This window comes from Anopheles nili, chromosome 3, assembly GCF_943737925.1.
Source record: "Anopheles nili chromosome 3, idAnoNiliSN_F5_01, whole genome shotgun sequence".
In the NCBI taxonomy this organism is placed as follows: Eukaryota; Metazoa; Arthropoda; class Insecta; order Diptera; family Culicidae; genus Anopheles; species Anopheles nili.
In genome coordinates, this window is record NC_071292.1 from 35,643,701 (window position 1) to 35,668,256 (window position 24,556).

General features: G+C 42.5%; 3 protein-coding genes across 3 annotated transcripts; 2 read left to right on the plus strand and 1 right to left on the minus strand.

Moving 5' to 3' along the window:
* Positions 1–44: 44 nt before the first annotated feature.
* LOC128723241 (60S ribosomal protein L38) lies at positions 45–648 on the minus strand. Its single transcript, XM_053816959.1, has 2 exons — positions 548–648; positions 45–476 (listed from the first exon to the last, which is right to left on the minus strand). The coding sequence occupies exon 2, from the start codon at positions 473–475 to the stop codon at positions 263–265; it is 213 nt and encodes a 70-aa protein (XP_053672934.1). The 5' UTR covers position 476; positions 548–648; the 3' UTR covers positions 45–262.
* An 8,016-nt stretch (positions 649–8,664) lies between these two features.
* Positions 8,665–14,203, plus strand: LOC128722467 (carnitine O-palmitoyltransferase 1, liver isoform). The gene is made up of 11 exons (XM_053816131.1): positions 8,665–8,850; positions 8,916–9,052; positions 9,134–9,290; positions 9,370–9,813; positions 9,887–10,402; positions 10,474–10,499; positions 11,606–11,671; positions 12,239–12,377; positions 12,470–12,718; positions 12,794–13,153; positions 13,230–14,203. The coding sequence occupies exons 1-11, from the start codon at positions 8,710–8,712 to the stop codon at positions 13,353–13,355; spliced, it is 2,361 nt and encodes a 786-aa protein (XP_053672106.1). The 5' UTR covers positions 8,665–8,709; the 3' UTR covers positions 13,356–14,203.
* Positions 14,204–14,657: 454 nt separating this feature from the next.
* LOC128726680 (cytoplasmic dynein 2 light intermediate chain 1) lies at positions 14,658–15,759 on the plus strand. Its single transcript, XM_053820500.1, has 2 exons — positions 14,658–14,807; positions 14,872–15,759. The coding sequence occupies exons 1-2, from the start codon at positions 14,658–14,660 to the stop codon at positions 15,757–15,759; spliced, it is 1,038 nt and encodes a 345-aa protein (XP_053676475.1).
* Positions 15,760–24,556: the final 8,797 nt, after the last annotated feature.

Genomic DNA, 24,556 nt, shown 5'->3' on the forward strand with positions numbered 1-24,556 from the left:
AACACATATTTTGCTTGCAGAAACCAGATAGACCTGCAATCATCTGAATAAATCAAATGACAAAATGCTTCTACGATTCCATCACATTCTCTTTATTTACCGCCACCCACATGATGCAATTGTAACACTCGTCACATTACATGCACTATGTTAGCCGCAAACACGGAGTACATGACCGACACCAGCACATTACCACCGAGGGGAATCTGCCATCCGGAATTCAGACCGGAAGGCCGTAAACACAATCGAGAGCTGCACTGCTTCACTTCACTTCCTTAACCTGCAGGCCGGGTGGCAGTGACTGCTTCAGCTTCTCAGCCTTCTCCATGTCCTTAACCACTAGCGTGTACAGGTACCGGGAGCATCGGATCTTGAACTTCGTGTTGGTTTCGTTCTTCTTTATCTTGACAGCGCGAGCATCCTTCCTCCGCGCCTTGATGAGAAAATCTTTTACTTCCTTGATTTCTTGCGGCATTCTGCAAATCAGAAATGAACGATGTTAAAGCAAGCCGTGGTAGGTTTGTTGTGTTTTATTGCATTCACATACTTTACGCAAAAGAATCGTAGATTTTAGGAAAAAATTTACTCCACCTCGGTAACGTGCGTGTGTTGACGTTCAGGCGGAACGAAGAAAAGGGCTAGTTTCCTTCGGACAACGTCAAACAAGCAGCTAATGTCATTTGTTTCTAAATTTGTCGTGCTGCCAACATGACCAGCACAAACCGATTTCACGGATAATTGGAATCAAAAGTTTAACATTTTACATTCAACTGACTATTAACCAAATTGATAACTTAAATATATGCAATGAAAACAGCATTATAGAATAGAACAGTTGAAATAAAGTGTTTACTTGCTGGAATCACTATAAATCAGTTTGATCTCAACCCGGATAATAAAGTGTCGAAATGATCAATTCAAAAGTAAAACTGGCAGCCATGCCTTATGCATACCGGATGTTACCTTTTTATTGACATTTCAGTAGCGAAACTTATAACGTATTTATTTATATGGTATTTACGATTAATACGATAGTATTTACTCAATCATCAAGCGCTTGCTGGTGCTGTGATGGTTGTTAACATTATCAAATTTGTTCATCTACCGATTTTCGATCAAATCTACTCAGATCAAATCAAAATTTTATCGGCTGAGGTTTATATTCAAAGTGTCCGCTGACGATTCAATATTCTTGACCAGCAATGAATATTTGATTTGAAAAACAACCAATCAATTTTATTAGGTTTTCATCACACCACAGCCTCATTCATTATGACATTTGATTGATTTGATTTTTGACTGTCAAATTTATATACTGTAAGAAATGGCGAAATCTACCTTATGACGTAAACAACATCCTCATTTGTTACATCTGTCAAAGCTTCTGTGACGATATCACAGAAAATAACAAAAGTCCCGTTGCTCCTGCGGCGGTCAGTGTTTTGCGTAACCAAACGTGCGGTGGTAATTGAATTAAACATACCAAGCTGGGAGAGACTCAATTCGAGGTTACAATTCGTACTTTTATGTTACAACATCGTGTCGCAGCAAGGTGGATGGTAAAAAGTGTGCTAAAAGTTTTACTGTTCCAAAACTCACCCACGACATCGAATTTGTGTTGTGTTTGTTCCCCGTAAAGATCCCGAGGCAGGGAGTAGTAACGAAGTAAGTGTGTTTAAAAATAGATAGATCTTTGACCGACAAAACAACCTGTGACGGAATTTCCGGTTCAACTGTTTGCCAGCGTAGAAATAGTTTTTTGTTTCCTTCGTATTCTCTGGTTACCTTAAAACTGTTTCTTCTGCATTCCAATGCACCAATCCAATGATGTTTTAATTAACTAGCGCAACTAAATAGAACAAACTATCTAGAAAAATGGCCGCATGATTTGCCATGCGCTAGGTCTACACTACAAAGTCGACAACGTGCGCCCAAAATTTGCCTCAAGAATCGGAGCAAATGTAAAACCTCATTAGCGTACGTGCAACATAAACATGCTCCGTTCGTCCTTGCCAGTCGGCATTCCCGTTTGTTTGGTTTCGTTTTCCTCGCTGCTTTTGACCTACTTTCGTCGGCTGTGTCTCTCGCATACCAGTATGTGTACGTTTTCGGGTTCCTGACAGCGCGCACACTTATGCACACTGGTGTGTGGAGTATTATTTTCGTGCGTGGCAAAAAAAAATCCGAATACGCACGCATGAAATCTGTTCGTTAAAAGTCAGATTTTTTTAAATAATTTCTTTATAGTTTTTCATACACTATTTGCCTTCAGTCATGCAATCTGTGTTAAACACGAGCAGTAGGGAGTAGAAAAACGTTTCTCTTTTTTCTGCACTTGGATAGGTCTAGTGTTTGAAGTTATCCACGCGGAATAGGCACAAAATGCGGCTTGTTTGCATTGCTATCAATATGTTAAACGACGCAATGAGCTATTTCTTTACCTCCCACTTGCAATAATCAACAGATCGTATGTATTACTACAGAAATATTCCTCTGTTGGGACAGTTTTGTTGCCAAAACTGTAGATTTTATCATGGAACTTTTTCAAATGATCCAATTTTGGTTTGTCCTGTTTTGTCCGATCATCGAAAGTACCGATGAGAAGGCCACATATATTGCGTGAAATGCTACATCATTAAGGCTCTTGTTATATGGTTCTTCTATTACTCTACTTATTTGATTAGGATAGAACGAAACAATGATTTAAAGTAAACTTAACCCTCTTTAGGATCACTGTTGCGTGCGACACGGAATAGGAAAATGAAACATCTTTTGTAACCGAGCGATCGAACGAGGTTTATAACACTATAAAACTATCGAAACAAGTAATATAATGTAAGATTAACAAGACAAAATGATAGTAGAATGAAATAAAAGTTCATTCATTTACAAACGACATTTTTTCGTAAATTCTGTCGTATAGTTTTCATCTCTTTACGAGTATTTCGGGGATACAATGTATTTTTCAGAGTAATGCTACCCATTTTTCAACTCATATCCGTTCTGGCAGTGAAAGTGCACTTCGTCTCAACAAAAGGCAGTGCAACTCAATATACAAAGAGAGCTGCAACAAGCGACCTCGAATTTTAACAACCAAAAAACACGAAAAACTAGAAACAAAATTATGCAATCGAATTCAGCGACAGAAACCAACGACAACAGCACTACTCGCTATGCGGCCCCGGTCAAAGTCCTCTCCAATACCGCCAATCCGCGACATCACAAAACCCCCAGAACTGGCCGCTGCATCACTCACACATACTGCTCTGCCAATGCTTACAGCTCTCGAAACGAACAAGAAGCAAGCAGCACAACGTCGATTTGCGGTTAAAGATTGTTGGAGTTGGCCGGTGGTGCAGCCTTTCCGAGGTCAATTCCGAGCATCGGTGATCGGTGCATACACGGAGGATGTTTTTCACCCTGTGCAATACAACAAATGAAAGGCCAAAGGCTGCAAAAGCACCCCATTCGTCCCCCGGCAACATCCATCTGATCGACAAATGTGCAACAGCACGATCAATTCCAAAAGCCAAGATCATGCGGCTCCGTTGAAAGTGGCATTTTTAATCGACCCTCCCACGTTCCCGTCCAATTGCGCCGTATCCGTCATCTACATCCATGATCATGAGAAATGAGCTACCTTCCATGAAGCTGTTGATTATAGTAATTTACACCGTTGATTCGCAGGATCGCAGTTTTACTAGGGTGTAACGGATCACGAAAACCCCTTCCGAAGAATGCTCCCAGAATGCTTAAATCAGTAGCGGAAGGAAGCGCTTATCATACATTTTTGATACACACCGTTTTGCCCGAAGGTTACCTCACAAGAATCCCCGTCTCGTATCTATCGTGTCGTCCTTCACTAATGATAATCTAACGAAACTGGCGCGTTTACCCATTGTCCAAACCGCAGGGACATCGCACTAATCGCGGGATTTATTCCGCATTGAAAGTATTGGTGCGTTCCTTTACCGCTTGCGGGAGATTATAATTCCCGGGGGCGAAATCTCGGCAACGCGGTACATTTATGCTTCCTGACGGTCATCACACGGCTTATCTGTTAGCCAGTGCTGGCGGGAGGATTTTGGACTGCGTAGCTTAGGTAGCCCCGGCGGATTATTTGGTGTCTTATAGTCCTTTTTTCTCTTTCTCTCTCTGTTTTGGTTGCCGGATTTAAGATAGATTGCAGCCGAAAGTGCGTCTGCTGATAACTGCTGCGTGATGGTCGTCTTTTGACGGTCATATTATTGTCGTCAGCAGTAGAAGAAAGACCCGTTGATTTTCTGAAAAAGAACACCATCCAGCGATACGTGTGTCATCAAAGATAGCCCAATAAACTGTTGCGCTATTTATTTATTTTAGTCCATTAATCGCCATTCTGCGCTGACCGGATATGACAGCGCATCGTAATGGCGTAAGATCGTTAACGATCGTTTCGGAGTTTGCAAACTTCACCCCAACCGACGAACGGAAACCGCCAACGTCACTGAAAACGATCGGCAAAATCAGAAACCAGCCGGATGATGTGTAGTGCTGTTGGCAATAGTGCTGGTAGAAGAGCTAGTTGTTTGCTTTGCTCAGAGATATTTTAGCTTTATTTCTTTAGTTCATTCGATCGCGCGTCTTCAGTGGCGACTATTTATATTTCCCCCATTCGTCGCGGCTGAAGCGTCGATTCGTTGAACCCAAGGTGTTTTTTTTTATTTTGATTATTTCAAATCTCCATCACTTATCACTTCCTTCTCCACCGGCTATTGATAACCGGTTCTATCCGGGTGAGATTGCAGCTGCAAGTGGCAAGACTTTCCAAAATCGCGTACATTGTCAAACTGTGCCGGCGATAACAACACCCGGTAGAGCATTTTTTTACCGCTCAGTCACGATGCTTGACGCAAAAAGTAAAGTCCACTGGGTGAAGACAGAGATCCCGCAGTTCTAGTAAGGCACTATCGGTGGCTTTCTACGACGCTCCACACGCACAAGACAAAAACTTCGCGGCGTTCCGTCGATGCTGGCTAGTACCTCGGGCGTGTAATCATCATAATCCGGCCGGCTTCGGGTTTGGGCGTTTGTCGTAGTGATGCCGGAACCAAGCGCGAACCCTGTGCGTTCATTCCTACGGCGCAACGCGCGTCCACCACGTCGGATGGACTTTGAACCGTCCGCTTATTTACGTCACCGTCGCGAATTCGCGCTCACTGTGGGACTGTGTGTTTGTTTATTTGGCTGACGCTCGGACACCCGCAATCTAGAAAAGGGCGATCGTGAATGAGACGAGTAGCTGCACAACCGGTCCACGTTTTTGAGACGAAAAAGAAGAGCAAACGAGTGTGTATGTTGCAGCGTAGTATGCGAACGAGAAGCACTCGCGCTGAGCTTTTCTCCGCGACGATACGGCCACATGACATTTGATCAGGTGCCTCTCGGGTGTAGCATTTATTAATCTTGGATTAATGTATGATTTATTTTTGACGCTTCGGCACGGCTATACGATATAACGATGACGGTGGGTAGTGGAACACGTGTACAATTCCATTGCGATGTGCCAAGTGCCCCCACAAACCGAACCACTTGTTACTCTTTGTTCAAAACTCGCTGACTAACGGCCAAAGGTCGAGGGGCTTCCTAAGGCTGGGCTTAATTCCTTGGCGGATGTATGATTACCCGAGCAACCGACGGGAGTTGTACAACGACGTGTGGTATCTAAACTCTTGTATGCTGGCGTTAGAGCAACAAAAGCCGAGCAAAAAGTGCCTTTTAGCGCGCCTCCCGCCAGTTCGATGATCATCCACATCATACCGGTTCTGTAAACACCCACCCCTTACGGTTCGATTTTTTTCGTGTGGGAAAAAGCCCAAGAGATCAGCAATAATATGTCTCAAGCCATCAACCAGCGTCTTGCGATCGTCTTCCCGTAGACAAGACGTTATGGCAAAAGCCACACACAAGCCAACCCATGATGGGAACAAAGGTGCGTGACGGAGTAGAACGCATGCTGACCGTGTTTTCCCTCCTCTATCTCTATGCCGTCTATGGTGGACAGAGGCGTGGAATAGAGCCACCATCGCCACTGAGCCATCGTTAGTCGACGTTCGCTGGCCAACCAGCGCGGTAGTGTCTATTCGAAGCGTTCAGTTACGCGCGTATCAACGCGTGTGCTTATTAGCGGCTGCCAGTGAACTTGATGTGAAGCAGCGTGCTGGGGGAACTCTTCAACAACTACGGGCAGCTGATACTACGGGTAGTGGAATCTTTCTCACCATTACATGACATGCTTTCGAATCGCATGTGATTTATCTCGCACAACACGCTACTTGAGCTGCTATGTGTGAGTTACATAAGCGAGCGAGTCCTCGGAAAAGAGATTCGCCACACTGTGAAGTAGTCGACAAACCGATCGATCGACTGATCGATCAAGTGCCCTGGGTGATGTGTACGGTTTTACGAGATCTCGTCGTTGCCGCAACGTAGATCTTCCACGTTAAACGATCGATCGACTCCCTCCCCCAGCCCTATTTGACGGGAAAGGCAGCCCTTTTCGCGTGGCGGTTGAGAAATTTCGGGCTCATATTATGCTCGTGATCGTGAGATACCACGATCGGGAGCTGTTGCAACAGTTGCAAATGCAGACGAATTGTTTCTTGCTGGTGAAAGGTGGGCGCGTTTACCTGGAATCTGGAACCAACCAGGGCGTCCTTTACTGCCATAGGCGGTGCCACATGCATTGCCCTTCGGTGTCGGAGGTATTTTGAGTGAAAATCGGACACCTAATCACCGTCATAACCCCATTAGTGACTTCTGGCCTTTTGCGGTGTTGTGGCGATTGCTGTTTGCTTCTTTCCGCCTAATGGCGCTTTATCTCGTCGGGCACATTGAATAAACATGATCCTGGGTAACAAAAAAAAAATGGAAATAGATGATCCTCACCTTGGTGGCTGCTCTTCGAATCGGCAACGACCCTTCGGAAGAGTGTGTGTGTGTGTGTGCGCAATCGAAAGGGCATTCTGTTTGTAGAGGCGGGTCGCTTCGGCGCACACGAATGGAAAGTGGAAAGTTTACGCGATTAGCTCGACGAAGCAGCCGCCTAACATAAGCGGTCTAGCGTGCAAGGTATTCTGCGTCAAAGGCAAACCGGCACGACATTGCAGGGGCGAGCTTTTTTCGTGGGCAAGTGAACCATTTTCTTCTCATCTAACGTCGTGTGATTTTCCAACGCGTTCAATGGTGCATTCAAGCTGGCTCCACGCGTGTACTTAAGCCAAATAGATCGACGGTGGGTGTTCAATGTCAAACGCGTGTAGCCGAATGCACCGTTATGCCTGGGGCTGGTTTCTTTCAAATTCATGTGGTCGTTTCGTAACCAGTCCGTGGCATTGAGTGGGCTTGTGGGGCCCATCCGGAGGTCTGCCACTGGCATGGGTTTCGAGAGGTCGCTCAAGGTCGCGACGGAAACAACGATTTTGCAATCGGATCGAAAGTTGTTGTCTCCGAAGCCGTCAGCCGTTGTTGGTGTGGAGCACGTAGCAAGGTAGCGAGGTGTGTTCAACAGAAATGAAAGATATGCAAGAAGCTGCAATATGCGTAGCAAAGATCAAGGTTACACGGGTGCCTATTAGCACCTCTGCAGAACGATTTTATAATACTACCCCATCACTACTACTTGAGATCACTGGCTTTGATGTTTGCTCGTTTTCTTATCAAACCCATCGAGCCAATGTTTATGTTTTTTTTCTCAGTTGCTACTATCAAGAAGAAGGCAAACGTGCAACTCACGGTATCGATTGTCTAGTAGTTTTCACGTGAATAGTAGTAGTAGTAATCACGTGAAATTGTATCAATACATTTCACTTTGCATTATCTTGAGTGTATTTCTTATCAATGGCAACCTTGTCAATGATGCACTCTAACTACACGACTATACGTTTGCTAGGTAATATAATCAGAATAATCAAGCACACAAATTTATCGAATTTAAATACATTCATTCCATTGTTAGAGTTAACTTTCTCATGACCACGACTGCTCGATTTAAATCAAGTTTGAATGGAAGGAAACAATACTAATTTCACAGCGGCTCAGTGGTGGACACACACGATATAATTCTACTGAAATTGGTTGGGCGGTATCATTTAGCCCCGTGAGTTGTTTTGTAGGAAAATGTGACGTCCCCGGCTAATTACTGCCTTGTTTTAGCGTAATACGTATGAAAGATTGTTCACCTTCAATTTCCACGTTCCTATGGATGGCGGAACATACGCAGGGGGTGACTATGGGTTTTCCGTCACACTACTTATCTGAAAACCGGTTATCAGCGTGACCACGGCATGCTTAGATAGCGCCTAGACCGGTTCTGGAGGTGGACAGTACACCTCCTCTCTAGCTACAATGTGAACGATCAGGAAGCAAAACAAAGCCTGATACCTTATCGTACCCGGTGACACAAATTCGCAGTATATTCATATTTTTCTTTCTTTCTCGCTTCTTTCTGTTTGTTCCCGCACCGTTTTGCAGTGAGATTCGATATTTTTATCACCACCAAACATCACCGCGATCGTTGAATTGTGCAACGGGTTGTGTACGGTTGTGATTGACAAGTCGTGAAGCGATCATAAATCGGAGTGAGCTATTCCGAGCTATTGAGCAAGTGGCCAGCCGTGGGTTCAATCAAACGGTGCTCTGGTTTCCTACCGGTAACGATAAACCAGTGCCATGGCTGAAGCACATTCAGCTGTCGCATTCTCGTTCTCCATCACCCACGAAGGATGGGACATCAACTACGATCGTGAGGTGTTGGATCTTGTGTGGCAGTCCGGTGTCAGATCATGGAAGAAACGGTTGGCCCGATTCAGGGTGAGTACAGCGGTGTTCTTCTGCATGATTACGAGAATATATAATGAACGCGAAATTCTTTACAGACTGGTGTACGCAACGGTGTCTACCCGGCCCATCTACAAAGCCTGTGGTTGGTTATAGCGATAGCGATAGGATTACATTTCACCCGCAAACACGTGCCGTTTGATTTGGTGAACAAATGGCTAACCGTTTTACCAGGGTGCGTATTTGCTGGAAGTAGTGCTAGAGATACTACTTGCACAGGTTGTATGTGTTACTAATGTTTCATTTGTCTTCACAGAGATTCACTGCAATGGCAACTGACGGCATGTTCTCTTGCCGGTTTGGTGGTTTGGCTCTCGATCTGCTATACAATGCGGTACTCGTTGAAGTTGTTGCTCATGTACAAGGGATGGATGTATGAAAAACGTGCACCTGGCAGCAAAGTATCTCTAATGGTAACCATCTACTAATGCTTCTTGTGTCGAGACACATTTTAATGTTGTTTTTTTTTTGGCATTCTTCTTACTCAATTAGACCCGACTTTGGGGGCTGGTCGTGAAAGTGCTTGCCACCTGGAACAAACCTGGACTATACAGTTTCCAAGGATCTCTGCCAAGGCTGCCATTGCCGAGCGTGAAGGAAACGATGTCACGCTATCTCCGCTCCGTTCGTCCTCTCCTAGATGATGCCAACTACAATCGTATGGAAAGGTTAGCGAACGAGTTCCAGCAAGGCATTGCTACCAAACTGCAGCGGTATCTGGTTCTTAAGAGCTGGTGGTCTACGAACTACGTGTCCGATTGGTGGGAGGAATACGTGTACCTGCGAGGTCGTGGCGCTCTGATGGTCAACAGTAACTTTTACGGCATCGATGCAATTTTTACACACCCGACGCAGGTCCAGAGTGCCCGTGCTGCTAGCGTGGTCAATTTGTTGTTGAACTTCCGTCGCACAGTAGAGCGACAGGAGCTCGAGCCTGTAAGTATCGCAGACGTAGGCGCGATCACAATGGAATGTGTTATCTTGACGTATCGCTCAAATGATTTTGCAGATTCTAGTGCAAGGTTTGGTACCGCTGTGCTCGTGGCAGTACGAGCGTATCTTCAACACTGTTCGTGCGCCTGGTGTAGAAACTGATAAAATCATTCACTACCAAGATTCGAATCACATTGTTGTCCTGTTTCGTGGCTGTTACTATAAAGTTATCATCTACCATAACGGGCGTCTGCTGCGACCGTGCGAGCTGCAAATTCAAATCGAACATATCCTGCAACAACGCGATGAAAAGCCCCAGCCGGGTGAGGAATTGCTAGCTTCGCTAACCGCTGGAGATCGCACGAAATGGGCACAGACCCGGCAAACGGTGTTCGCGAAAGGTGCCAACCGTACCTCTCTGCATACGGTTGAGAGTGCCGCGTTTCTGTTATCTCTCGATGAACATCCTTTCGAGTTTGATTTGGCGCATCCAGAAAAGCTCGATCAGTTTGGGCGCTACTTGCTGCATGGTAATGGGCACGATCGCTGGTTCGATAAAAGCTTTACCGTGTGTGTGGGTAGCAATGGCAGGGTACGTATAACGTTTCATGAAATAAGAATAATTCATAATTTTAACTTATGTTTTTTTTCGGCTTTTCATAGATCGGATTCAATGCAGAGCATACGTGGTAAGTTTGATTCTTTGAGATGGGATCGTATAACGTTTATTTTCAGAGCCCGTAATCACCACACAAATCAGCGCTAGTTGGAGTTCAGCGTAACATCGTCCAATCACTAATCTGATCATATTTTGTTACGTATTTTTTCTTTCTTCTTTTAAATTTCATCGTTGTAAAAAAACACTTTCGATCAACCAATTCGTCGTCGAACGTCTACATCAAACACAAAACCGAACTCAAACGGTTTCGGGATTACACAATATGTCGCTCATTCGTGCGGACTTGTACCGACCACATGTACCGTCATGTATATGTGAACTGATCCACTATTTCACCATGTACTTTCGCTCTTCATAATCCTTGATCGTACCGTTTCATCCTCGTTAAAATATAGGGCGGATGCAGCCGTTATGTCGCATATTTGGGAAATGTTGATCATGGGAGAAACTGAGCAGCGGTAAAGTGTACAACGATTGCTATCTTATTATCTCTCGCTTTTCTTTCTGTCGCTTCTGTATATAGTTACTATGCTGGTCCTACTAAAAGACCACTAAACGGAATGTTCCCAGTGGAGCAAACTGCACGGAATTGTTGAAGTTGGTGATAGCTAATTTTGGTCGTGAGGAATATGATTGAGTTCACAATGGCGTTGTAAATAGATTCACAGTATTCATTTTGGTTGCTGCATTCGCATATTCTTCTGTGCTCGGACTTAAACGTTGATTTCACTTAGCAAATCAAGCGGTTCATTCATCTTTTCATTTTATTTTGCTACTCTTATGTATTATTTTGTTCGCTTTGGATATACATCTTTCACAACATTCGATAGGTGATGGTTAAGCAAGCTATTTTACACGACAAAACACACTCCTGACCATGTGGAAGGGATGATTCCTTTGATAAAAAAACAACATTCCTTCGCCCTTCAATACTCTTAAAAAAAATGTATACTTTATATAGCATTATTCTCTCGTCTGTTGGTACTCGTGCACTATCTACTCTCTTCGACGATCGACCGACATTTCATCTCCAAATTCTATTAATGATCTTTATCTAACATTTTAAAATTGCCAACATTACTACTACTCTGTCTACTGACTTCTGTTTCCCACCAGGGCTGATGCACCTGTTATGGCTCATGTTTGGGAAAATATTGTCGCTGAAGAGGCAACCAGTAAACGGTAATGGTTTAAATTTACGAACCAGCTTATCATCCTAACCTTACTGACGGTCGAATAACAAACACTCATAATCTCTACACCGACACCAGTAGAACAAAGCATGTGATTCAATACTGATAATTTTCTAAAGTTTTGCGAATGTTACTAAAAACGAAGCTGCATGCACGTGAGGGAATTTTTCAAGCCAGCCAAGTCGTACAAAAATAGCCTTGCACAATCGCTTTACGATAAATTTTTGAAATTAATATCGCTTTTTAATTATATGTTTCAAACTGTTTTTTTAGAAACAGATTATTATGGTTTAACCAACGCCCGAAATTTGTATTTTTTTTTAAATTCGCTTCGCAAATTGACGGGAGTTTCTAATGCTAGTAATATTTTAACTATAATGCGTTTTACTTAGTTACTTAGCCTAATATGCCAGTAGGATTTAGCTTCTATGCTCTTTTGCATGCATGTGGCACGGTTAACACGAAAGCTTTGTTGTGGTGGATTCATCAGAAGGTTATATTACAACGCGTCTCTCTCTCTCTCTCTATTTCTTCAACAACACGTTGAACTGTGCAGATACGACGATAATGGGAACGCCGTCGGGATACCAGAATTTGAACCTCCAACTCCTAAGCGCTTGGTGTGGGACCTCAACGACAAAGTAGCGCTGGACGCTATAGATGAGGCACACCTTGCCGCCCAGAAGCTGTTGAATGTAAGTCTTAATGAGCGCCCCATTGTAGAATCCCAAACACGTTGCATACATGTCTCTGACGATTTTCATTTTCTATTCCCGATACATGGTAGGATGTTGATCTGCGAATCCTTGTTCACGATGCCTATGGTAAGGGATTGATGAAGACGTGCCGCCTTTCTCCGGATGCCTTCATTCAAATGGCGCTGCAGTTGGCATACTTTAGAGATTCGGGAAAATTCTCCCTCACCTACGAAGCGTCGATGACGCGGTTGTTCCGCGAAGGTCGCACCGAAACCGTTCGTCCATGCACAATTGAATCGGCAGCGTGGGTGAAAGCCATGTTAGATAGCAATGTTTCGGTAAGAAGGGGATGAAAGCTCCTAGAAGAATTTTTATTTGTCACACAATTAATTCCAACCATTATTGGCTCACAGGTTGAGGAACGAGTTCGTTTGTTGAATGCTGCCAGTGAACGACACCAGCTTGGCTATCAGGACGCAATGTGCGGCAAAGGCATCGATCGACATCTGTTTTGCTTATACGTGGTGTCGAAGTATCTGGAGATTGACTCGCCCTTCCTGCAGGAGGTGCTGAGTGAGCCTTGGAGATTATCTACTAGTCAAACGCCGCATGGACAAACGTCAAAAATGGACCTGAAGAAGCATCCCAACTGCATTAGTGCTGGAGGTGGCTTCGGTCCTGTCGCCGACGATGGGTACGGTGTTTCGTACATTGTAGCCGGTGAAGATTTAATTTTCTTCCACATATCGTCAAAGAAATCGTGTGGGACGACGGTAATGAAAACGAAGCTATTTTTCAATTTTATCCAACATGAACTCATTTTTTTTCTTTACTCTTACTCATATCCAGAGCTCGGAAAGGTTCTCGCAACAAATTTGCCGTGCGTTGGCTGATATGAAACATCTGTTTGAAGAATACCGTTCTCTACAGAAGAAGGCCATCTCGAATGGAACCGACAAAGGGAAGGCCAAATAGTGATCACCACCGACGGATGTATAATTTGAATACAATCATCATCGCAACATATCGTGTAAAATGCCGATTCTTTTACACAACATCACACAAATCATTATGAAACACGCAGGTTTCATTTTATAACTACTGCAAATCTACCTGAATATCCTTCAATATTGGTTTGTTCCTACACGTATTCTTCAAAAAAAGAGTGTGATGTTGTAGTATAATATATACAGAAAGAAGGCATCACTTGGTGCTGCTACTGCAAAGTTATCCTTCGAAAAGAAAGTTCGAAAGGCTGATATTGTTGGAAATACTGATGTAATGTAAAGTGCAATGCAATAACGTTCAGTCCTCAGTACTAGTAAATGTTTTAGAGAGAGAAAGGTGGATCGTTGAACAATGAGTCTTCGGTAGCAGACAACGACGGCATGATACAATTTGTAACACATCACAGAACGAAACCAGGTTGAATTGTTTTTTTTTTAAATAAGTATGATCAACAAGATCCAAAAGAACTGCTGGAAACTACGCAATCATCAATGCAATTCAAAGACATGTAGCATCCAACACACAACTAGCTATGAAGATGATGTGGCACCAAATGAAAAATTCAACAAACAATCAATTTTCTGTTTTTTTCTTTCTAGTATGTTAAGTAAAGGAAGTAGAAAATGTTGTAGATAATATTAGATCGGTAAGCTTATACGAACAGGGAATGAAGATGTAGGTAATCAAAGTGCAAGAAAGTATAGTAAGCGGAAGATAATACAAGTGGTATAGATGCGCTAACACAAACAACTGAAACTAGCCACTTTTTAAGCTGTTTTACAATATAACAATAAATCTTATTTTGGAAAAAGTAAACTTGCATAGATCGTTGTGTTTCTGCCTTATTCTACTGCAGCTTTGCTGGACGATCCGCTCATTGAATTAATCTTTGCTTATTCAAAAAATTTTCAAAATCATCGTGATATTTTCTCAAGAAAAATTGTTTCATTATTTTACCTTTTGCACTGATACACAGTTGCCTGAAATATATATGACTATCAAACATGGCCCAAATAGGCAGCTGCAAATATTTGAATATCCGGTGCAATCCCTGAAGAAAACGAAGCAGCCCGGAATGTTATTGTGGTCCCGTTACTATGGCGGAGTACATCTGTTTACCAAACACTTCGTCGTTCGTAGCAACGAAAAAAAATGAACCATGCGCCCGTTACAAACTGTCATCCGCTTACGGTTGTGACGACGGCTTGGTGATATCGTAAGGAACTTTTTGCTTGTTGAAAGAACGACCTTAACCAAACTAGATAAAGTATGAGTGAGTTAAACTCGATGGAAGTGGATACAACGGAAACAATACAGGACATTGCTATCAAACTGGTGACGGAACAGCAAAAGAACGATTCACGTATGGCGGATACCCCGAGCGAACGTACGTTGTTTGTTCTCGGTAGCAAAGGAGTTGTAAGTGAATATGATTCCAAACGCTGGCAATGACCCTTTCAATCTGACTCGTTTCGTGTTTTAGGGGAAGTCAACATTAATCAATAGATTTTTAGATCGAGATGATGTGCCAAGACCAACGCTAGCGCTGGAATACTCGTTTGGCCGCAGGACGGCCTCAGGACAGGGTGCACAAAAGAACATATGCAATGTATGGGAGCTGGGTAGTCTCGCAAACTCCAGTCAGTTGATTGAAATGCCCATCCGATCGCATGGCTTGGGAACGTTCGCGAGCATAATAATGCTGGATCTCTCGCAACCCTCCCGTTTATGGACGGATCTTGAAAGCGTTCTCAATGGGCTAAAACAAGCTGTAGCAAAGCATGCAGCTCACGGACAGATAGAAGAGATGCAACTTCTAACTGTACAGCGCATCGGCAAAGGACATCCAGATCTCAACACGCTGGAGCTATTTCCGTTTCCAATCGTCATTATTGGTGGAAAATACGATGTCTACCAGAATTTAGATTCTGAAGTACGCAAACACGTGTGCCGATGCTTGCGATCGATTGCGCACACCTTGGGCGCTGCTTTGGTGTACTATTCCTCGAAAAACTCTTCCTTGTCGAAACTTGCCCGTGACACAATGAACCATTTGGGTTTCGGAAGCCCATCGAATCCCTTCCGAGGTGCCGTTTTCGATCATTCGTCACCGTTGGCGATTCCTTTCGGTGCCGACTCCTGGGAACGCATTGGAGTAACGCCAAGCAATTCGGAACGTATCGGACATAGCTTTAGCACTCAAATCCCGCAGCTTCCTATGGTGGATGGTAGTGGTCTTCCTGACGACCCAGCAAAGGATGTCGGGTTCAAGGAATCCACGATCGACGAGCTACGCTCTCAAAAGGACGACGAGCTTATGTACGTGCTGAAGGATACCGAAATTCGAATGAAGTTCGAAGTAGCTCAGTAACATTACAACACTCTCATGAAGTCAACCCAGAGAGGAACGTTCTTGAATTGCCTACTTTCGAAAAGGCTTTATAATTGCAACGTAAAATGTTACGCAACCCAAACTCCACAAGGTCAACAACCTTGCCAGTGTACGTCAACGAAGAAATCCGCGTCTCGAGACAGGACCCACTGAATCACTCACGTGTGAGTGACCGCTGAAAATGCGAATCTATCGAAGGAGATGTAAATAAAAACAGTTTCTCGGTGCAACCATAAAAGTGTTGGCGCATGTGCGAAACATTGGTAGGTCACTGAGAGTAACGCACCTCAAACGTTATGGGATACAATAAATCAACATCGCTCTTTAACTGGGTTGGATCGTTGATCTTTTTCATTTAGATTTAATATCGTCATTCTTCTCTAACGCTGGTATTTTACATTTCGGAATACATATCACATTCCAGCGCACAGTCCAAACAAAAAAATCCCAGAGCTATCAGCTTTGATAACAAAAGCACACATCCATGGTCAAAACGTAAGAGTTCTCGAAAAAACGAAATCAAATTTCATTCCATGCGCAAATCCAGAATTTACTCATATAGATATAAAGGTTTTAACCGTAAAACATCTGATTGTGTTGATAACATCTTCGCTCAGGCCGAAAAATACTGATCTCATGAATTAGCACCAGTTCAGCGAAAAGAAAATGCACAATGGGTGTGTGCTGTTTAGATTTTTTTTTTACTTCTTCAATAACTTCAATTAAAATTGAAAAAAAAATAACATTTTCAGACAATTAATGTTAGCACACATCTAACATAACTGTTAGGTACTACATTCGTTAATAAATGTAAATACCACGTGACACTAATAAAGCGATGTAAACATTTTGATTGCCATTGATATGAGGCGGCATATGTGTGTTTTTAATTGTTCGTACGAAATTGTGCAAATTATGAAACACTGTTGGATGCCAGAAAAAAAATGAAACGCTAAATTGAAAATGTTCACCCAGCTGTACCACTGTGCCACTTCACAGAGCTCGGATTTCACAGAGCTCCACGGAGCCAGCGCGCACGCACGCGGTGGGGATGCGATTTTCTTCCAGTTCGAACCGTTCGCTGTACGAGAGCACACTGCTCACGACGTTTGCTCTCGCGCGCGCCATACCGTGGAAGTTGTAGCGGCACCGTTTTCCATGCCCATTTGGCATGGAACCAAGCGGAAAATAGCACCACCACGGGGTCTGAAAAGTGTGGCCAAATCGAGCGCGAAGGCACCACCGCCCGGAATGTCTTTGTTGACGGAGGTTAGCTGGAAAAAGGAGTGAAGCTCAGTGGTGACCACCAAGAACAAAACCAAGCCATATCGATTGAAGTTTGTGCTCTTTTCGGTGCGGTAAGTGGGAGTTTTTCGTCACGTCAAACCTGCGAAGCGAAAAGCGTTGCATGCTCACATCATTCCTCTCCCCCGCTGCGTACAATCTCCATCTATTTCCCGTCTTTTCCATTCATCATACTGTAAACGCATACATACACACACACACACACAAGCACGCAGGAATAGGCGAGTTTGGCGTGCTGTCAGTTTTCCTCCACGAAATCCCGGGTTTTCTTCGATCACGTTAGCCGTGCCGCGTCTTTCTTTGCGGTGGCTTCACGCGGGTGTTTGACGCAAGCAAAGCAGCACTCGCCTGAGCCTGGAAAAGGGGGCCCCCGTGTTGCCGTGGTTTAGTCGAGTGTTTGAACCGCCGAGTCGAGTTTTCACCGCCGGAAAAGCCCCCAGGTGGAGCGTGAGTGTTAGTGCGCGACCCCTCTCGATTGTGTGAAAAATAACAAACCCCAGCTGCCTTCGCAGGAAAAGAAAATTCGCACCAACCACACCGGAAAAAGGCGTAAGAGTTCGAGATTTTTGGGCCAAAATCTCCCATCGGTGAATCGGGCAAGTGGATGGCAAACAAAAGTGGAAAGTACCACCCAAGCGGGCTGCGAACGAGCGAAAAGTGAAACTCGAGATTTTAATTGGCACACCACCAGTCAGTTCCCGAAGATTATCCCGCATTTTTCGCACTGCCAGGCCTACTACGAAGCTACTTGGTGCCGTCACCACGAGCACAAAGGAGAGCAAAGCCGCCGATAGGGTTCGTGAGAAGCTCGATAAATGGCATGAGAAAATTAGTAGTGCACAGTGCATTGTGATAGTTCGCTACCGTGTCCAACAACACCAACGCCAATCTCCAACACTTAGTGGATCGGTTACATAAAGAAGAAGAAGAAGAAAAGAGCCGTAATCAGTCAGTCGCCGAGGTTCGTATCTCGGCACGGTTTCGAAATCTCACACCACTCCCGGTGAGTCTCGAGGTTGCCGCTCACTCAGCTCGTATCTCATTCAACTGTTATCAGTGAATCGATTCGTCGTGCAGACAACGCGTCCGGGAGGTTTGGCCGATAAATAACCTGCCGATACATTACTACTACAGTCAGCCAGGTGAGTGTGATTCGATTTCTAACAAGCGCGCTCGAGCGTTCTTACCTCTTCGCATGAAAGGATACACCTGGGTTTAGTAGACACTAGTGTTCGTTTTCAGATCTGACTCCCTGATACACTAAGGCGTTCGCGAGCGACCATCCGCATGGAGCGGGTATTTTGCAGGCATTCGCGGCAAATGTTATGTAATGGCCGTGAAGGTTTTCTCTTCAACAACGGTTCCAGAATTTCATATAAAAGCGTCGATACATTTGGCGCGAATGCTCTTGGAGTTGCATTTTGTTCGGGAAAACATTTGCTCCACTTTTCTTTCCGTAAAATCTTTCGACACTAACCAAAGAGCTAGTAAGGGCGTTTGCCTTGGACCGTTCTGGTGGGTTCGGCACCAGATACGATGATGCCTCGGTTGCCTTTTATGGTTGTGCATGTGGTTTCAGCAGCCGGTGTCGATTTGCCACATTTGAAGTTTGAAGTTGCACTGTCGCGCAAATTGTGTAACTGGTGTGCTGACCTCGTTTTTTTTCTTTTTGGTAGGCAATCGTGTTACAAGGTGGTGCCGGGTGGCTTCACTGCATCTTCTCCATCTCGCGCGCAGCGAAGAGGTCGCTTTGGGTGGGAAAATATGTGTGGGCGGGTTCCGCATTTGGTAACACTGGTATGGTGATGGTACCACACGGGTGCAGCTTTTGCATCATTGGCATAAAGTTGTCAATAAGCTTGCGTTCGTTGGCGTACATGATGCTAAACATGCCATCGAAGCGATGCACCGATAAAGGTCAATAAATTCTTATCATGCAACGGACGATAGCCATATCTTGGAAGCCATGTCCGTGAGTAACATTCCAACGTGTTAGTTGGTTAGAAGAAAAAAAAAACAAGTTAAAATGTCGAACTTTAATGTCAGCTGCAAGATGATCTCTACGATTAAACACACACACTAGCGGCATTGTCGCACCTATTTTTTTGTTTTCATTGCCATTATTCTCCAATGACACAGGCTTTTGCCTTGGGGAGGTTTTCGGCGAACGTTTACTCTCGTCCACGATGTCGCAAAAGGTTCAGGTTTACTCGCAGCATGCAGTCACCCTTTCGTGGGCTGTTTCGCTGCGCAACGAACCGGAAGAACATTTATAATTGTACACACATAGGCATTGGGCGTCGGAGCGCTATCGAATTTTGCAACCATTTGACGTGAACGTGAAACTGTGCTCAAAAGTGCGTGACCAAGTGCGCGAGCTTCGATCGAGAAACGGTTTTGCTACCGGACGAGATTTCTCATTCGATGAACGAGTTTCGTAACTCGAACAGTGAAGCCTTCCCAATATAGCACCAATGTCGCTGCGGAAGTCACTGGATTGAGTTTCTCGGTAACGTAATAGTCACCGTTTGTCTCGTTTATTTTTATAACACCTTCCATATCAACAATTTGTTGAACAGCATTTTTAAAGATTTAAAGCATTGCTGGACATAGTCTAACAGCTTATTTGAAAGATATTTTTTTCAGTTATGGTGACTTTTTCAAGTCATAAAACACATTTATAAATTGTTGTAAAATTTCTATATAAAATACACTGTTTAAGATTAACAAATATAATAAAAAAGCAGTCATTCAGCCGGGCATTGGAAATATGGAATGCTTTTGTTAATATAAACTAAATTTCCTATCGCCTTTGAAATGTTATCATTTCGTAACATAGTTAAAACTACTTGCTGTAATATCATTTTCTGTTGCATACGATCTTACGATTTGAACATTATTTATGTCGTTCACCACAGATAAAACTGACAAAAAGTGATAATGTTCTAAGAAATCCGTTAGGATGATTTATGGTTTTTTAACACCCCTTGAGCGAGGGTGATAATTCTGTGATAAATAAAAGAGGACGTGATTATTTATTTATCTTTTCTATTTTTTTTTCAGAGAAATGGAGGGTACAGATTTATCGAAAAATATTACTAATCGAGTTATTTGGATCACGTTTTTCACAGGCGATCACATTTTTATCGCCTTTTACAATACGTGATAGTAAGAGGATAGTTCGCAGGGACGCAAATGAGTTATGTGAAAAGAATAAACCTTTAAAGCAATCACCTTTTAAAGATTGTACAGAACATAGAGTTTTGATTTTTTGGGGCGTTTTGCTACAATGGCAGGACATTTTTGAATGGCAGGACAGAGTTTTGATTTTTTGGGGCGTTTTGCTACAATGGCAGGACATTGACAAAACAAGTAACAAACTACGTAGTAAACTTATAACCATTTTTTCTTAAGACGGCTGATGTTCGTACGGCTTTTTCGATGTTCGTATGAATACTCGATCGCCAAACATGAGGGAATTTTGTTGTATTTCTGCCCTTATACTCTACGTTCGCGATTCGAGGCTAACAAATTCATAAATTGTTTTTTTACTTCACAACGCAGCGGCCTAGCGTATTTTGATAGTTTCAAATCTTAAATTATACCAGCTATAAAATCTACAAACAGTAAATGACGTTTTCTTCTTAAACTGGGAATTTTTTACTATTTTGAATTTTACAAAATTAAAACTGATTTTCAAACTCAATAAAACTGATTTTTGCCCAATAATTCTCAATATTTGTTGAAAATTCTGTCAAAATTGTAGGTATATTAAAGAATGAGATATGTACCTATGTAAGCGGTAAAGTAATATAATTGTAACCCTGGTTATGTTTCTATAAGAAATTGCTAGTAATATTCATAGTAAATTTTCATGTTATGTACTGTCATAGTTCGGTATTCTCTTCCACAAAAAAAAATTTTTATAAGATATAACTTTTATACTGATGCTAAGAGTATAGATTTTTGAATGTCTTGTCCCAATTTGCTTCTTTACTGTAAAAAAAGTTTAATGTTCAAAGTATTTGTCATCTTCCAATTATCATAGTGTCATCTTATCACAAAAAAGAAAAAGGATGAATTGAAAATTAACTTCATCATTATATGTCAGGATATTTTCTATACCATGATTAAGCTTAAGCCTGCCAAGAATGTTATTATTATTTTTTAAATGGATGCCTTCAAAATTAACGAGTTTTTTAAAAAAAGGGATCTGTTAAATACAAAAAAACAATAGTTTGCTAAAAGTCGATCGCATGTTTAACGAGTTTGAAACCATCACGAAGAACATCAGAAGCTACGTCATTGTTGAACACGTGGTCAGACACATTTGAAATTCTTGCATCTTTATGCATTTCGGATAACTTCCTTTTGCTCGAATTTTTACGTAAGGAGCACTTTTCTTGAACAATATTTGGTAATAATATAAAATAATGTAAAACTTCATATGTTTCATTGCTCAGTATGTGCATTTTATACATAAGATATATACAAAATTGAAAATATTTTAAACGTGTTACGGGGTGGATATTTTATCATAAATTTTTAAAAGCGTTTCAGCGTGATCAATACAAGAGTATTAGCAATCGATGGACAAAATGCACTCTGGCAACACAAGACACTTCGTAGATCGAGACAGACCTTCGCGGGAGAGAAAGGCACACTCTGAAACGCGCCGTTGGACCAGCTCAAACAAACTATTCCTTCGAACCGTCCAACGACAGCGGCTTTGCGAACGACGCTGCTCGTAACGGTCGAACTTGAACCGTTTTGGCTGCCGCTCACCAACACTTGTGTGGTGCGTAAGACCCATGTGGTGCGTGTATCTATCGAGAAACGCACACACCTCATTAGCCGTGTGGTGCGACGGGCTCACGCACACTCGTGACGAGGGCTGACGATCAAGTTTATTTATCTACAGGACACTATTGCACTAAATGTGCGAGCAGGTAGTTCAGTGGTGAAAATTTATTCATAAACTCATTAAATTGTATTTATTTAAATAAATTTTCTAAGTTTTTGTAACGAAAGTTTATTGAAAGCAGTAGATTAGTTTTTAATTGTTTTTTTTTATATTTTACAAAGATATATTTTTTAAGGAGCATTACAACGTATACAACTTGTTTCGCTAGCTATATAATATTCATTGAATTCAAATCTTGTTCGTTGATGATAAGTTATTTAAAAATCAAGGCAAAAGAAATGCTAACAATATTAAAAAAAAGATCAAACGATTTGATTATTTCATTATAAGAGTTAATTATTCGATTTGAAAGTAACTTTTTATAAATTGCAAAGCTTAGTATTATGTCCTTTATAAAAAATATACAGTTGTAAAATACTGAAAAGAAAAAACACAAAAAAAGAACTGAAACACGCAATAACTTTTTACGTTGTTTTAAACCTTAGCTCGCTGACTTGCGATTGACAAACGCATGATATGCTGATTGACAAACCCATGCATGCTCTGAGAGTGTCATTTTGTTCAATTAACACCTTGCGTGCCAAGCATTTTTTTAGGGAAGTGCACAAAATGTCACGATTCAAGCGATTCGCGCTCATACGTCAGAGCCTTGGTTGCACCGGCTCTAATTCTTAACGTTCTACGTTTGTGATAAATTTTTTTGCTTTCTTTACGTTCATTCGTATTTCTGTTTGGTCATAAATGTGATAAGTGGGAATAATAGCTGTTCTAAATAGCCAAAAATTGCATTTTAATATGAATCGTTTTTGCTGTAACCCAAAAATGGGTGACATGGCATTCTAGCAAATTTTCCGTCAGTCACTCTTTGACTGACATGGTATGCGAGGTGTTAAAAGATTCGCAATTACATATGGTAGGATTCATTATTTCTTTATGATAGTACATTTCAGGAAAGAAAATGATAAATAGAGCTGACAGAAAAGTCAGATAAATGAGATAGTTATCCACTCATAATTAAAACTCATTTATAACCGTAGAAAGTTTATTTAGTTTTCTTAATTTTCTCTATCCCATTATGGTAAATATAGTTAGAATATGCGCAATTTTTATCAATTCAACATTAATTATCATATTGGCATAAGAATTTTGATTGGATTGTTAAAATTAGGGATATATCATTTTGATCGTTCGATGAACGGGTCCTGTTCTCATAAATTACGTTTCTTAGTGTAACAGTAATCAAACATATAAACTACCACACGACATAAAATTTTGTCCGTTTTCAAAAATATTTTCGCACGTAGTGCAAAAGCGTCCTGTAGATAAATAAACTTGATCGTCAGCCCGCGTCACGAGTGTGCGTGAGCCCGCCGCACCACACGGCTAATGAGGTGTGTGCGTTTCTCGATGGGTGTGTGGTGCGTAAGTGTTGGTGAGCGGCAGCCAAAACGGTTCAAGTTCGACCGTTACGAGCAGCGTCGTTCGCAAAGCCGCTGTCGTTGGACGGTTCGAAGGAATAGTTTGTTTGAGCTGGTCCAACGGCGCGTTTCAGAGTGTGCCTTTCTCTCCCGCGGAGGTCTGTCGCCGTACACGAAGTGTTGTGTGGTGTGGGGTGGCCGCAGTCGTCGCTATAATTTGCTGCTGAACTACGTTTTATACATCGATTTCCAATGGACTGCCTCCGAAAAGCCGTGAAGTGATTTTGCTGGTTTACGACGCTTTTCCTGAACGTCATACATTTGTACGGTTCATCCACAAATGAGCAAATGGGCGCTTACTACGATCAATGAAACAGGCTCAGTTCTTTGAACGTAATGCACGGAATGTAGCCGGCAATTATGCTTGGCAAAGCTTCCCAAGATAATCAAGTGGGCCTTTCCAGCGCAAAAAAAAAATCGATAGACTGTGAATGGCCATGAGAGTGAGTTTTGTGCGAAAAATTCGGCCAGGTTTTAGTTGTGTGATGCGATCTTGGCCCCTCTTCACTTTCGTGATACGTGGATTTGTGTGAATTGTGAGCTGTGTGGTGGTGAGCTGCACTGGTGCGATCGTGGCATCAATTATCGAAGTATCTTATTTGTGCGATCGCCTTGCTGTTCCGTAGCAACTGCAATCTCTCTCTCTCTCCAACACAATTCCGAAACTGAACGTGACGAATGGACGTTGCCAGACGAAGGTAAAAAGAAAAGTTTACCATCTTTTCACACAGGCGAATACGAAAAGGAAATTATGTCAGTCGATGCAAAGCAAAAGGATCAACAACAAGCAAACGTACGCATACCGCAGTACATGTTCACACAGCAAAAAAAACTTCACTTGCAAAAAAAGTTCGATGCTCCACCGGTGCGATCAGTCTAATGGAATGTCGATCAATGAGTCAAAAACATTGCCATAGGCAACATTGGAGAATATTATTCCCGTGTTTGGTGGATTATATTCTTCTTGTGGTCCTTAGTTTCTTAGGTGATTGGTTAGGTACTTAAAACACTTACCACTTCCGGCCAATTAGTTACTTCCTGATACGATTCTTGGCATCGATCTCCCCAC

Bases quoted from the DNA above. Each gene is read 5' to 3' on its own strand.
- LOC128723241 (XM_053816959.1), bottom strand. From the start codon at position 475: ATGCCGCAAGAAATCAAGGAAGTAAAAGATTTTCTCATCAAGGCGCGG.
- LOC128722467 (XM_053816131.1), top strand. From the start codon at position 8,710: ATGGCTGAAGCACATTCAGCTGTCGCATTCTCGTTCTCCATCACCCAC. The intron at 9,053-9,133 runs GTGCGTATTTGC...TTGTCTTCACAG, and splicing joins TGGCTAACCGTTTTACCAGG to AGATTCACTGCAATGGCAAC. The intron at 12,719-12,793 runs GTAAGAAGGGGA...ATTGGCTCACAG, and splicing joins TGTTAGATAGCAATGTTTCG to GTTGAGGAACGAGTTCGTTT.
- LOC128726680 (XM_053820500.1), top strand. From the start codon at position 14,658: ATGAGTGAGTTAAACTCGATGGAAGTGGATACAACGGAAACAATACAG. The intron at 14,808-14,871 runs GTAAGTGAATAT...TTCGTGTTTTAG, and splicing joins TTCTCGGTAGCAAAGGAGTT to GGGAAGTCAACATTAATCAA.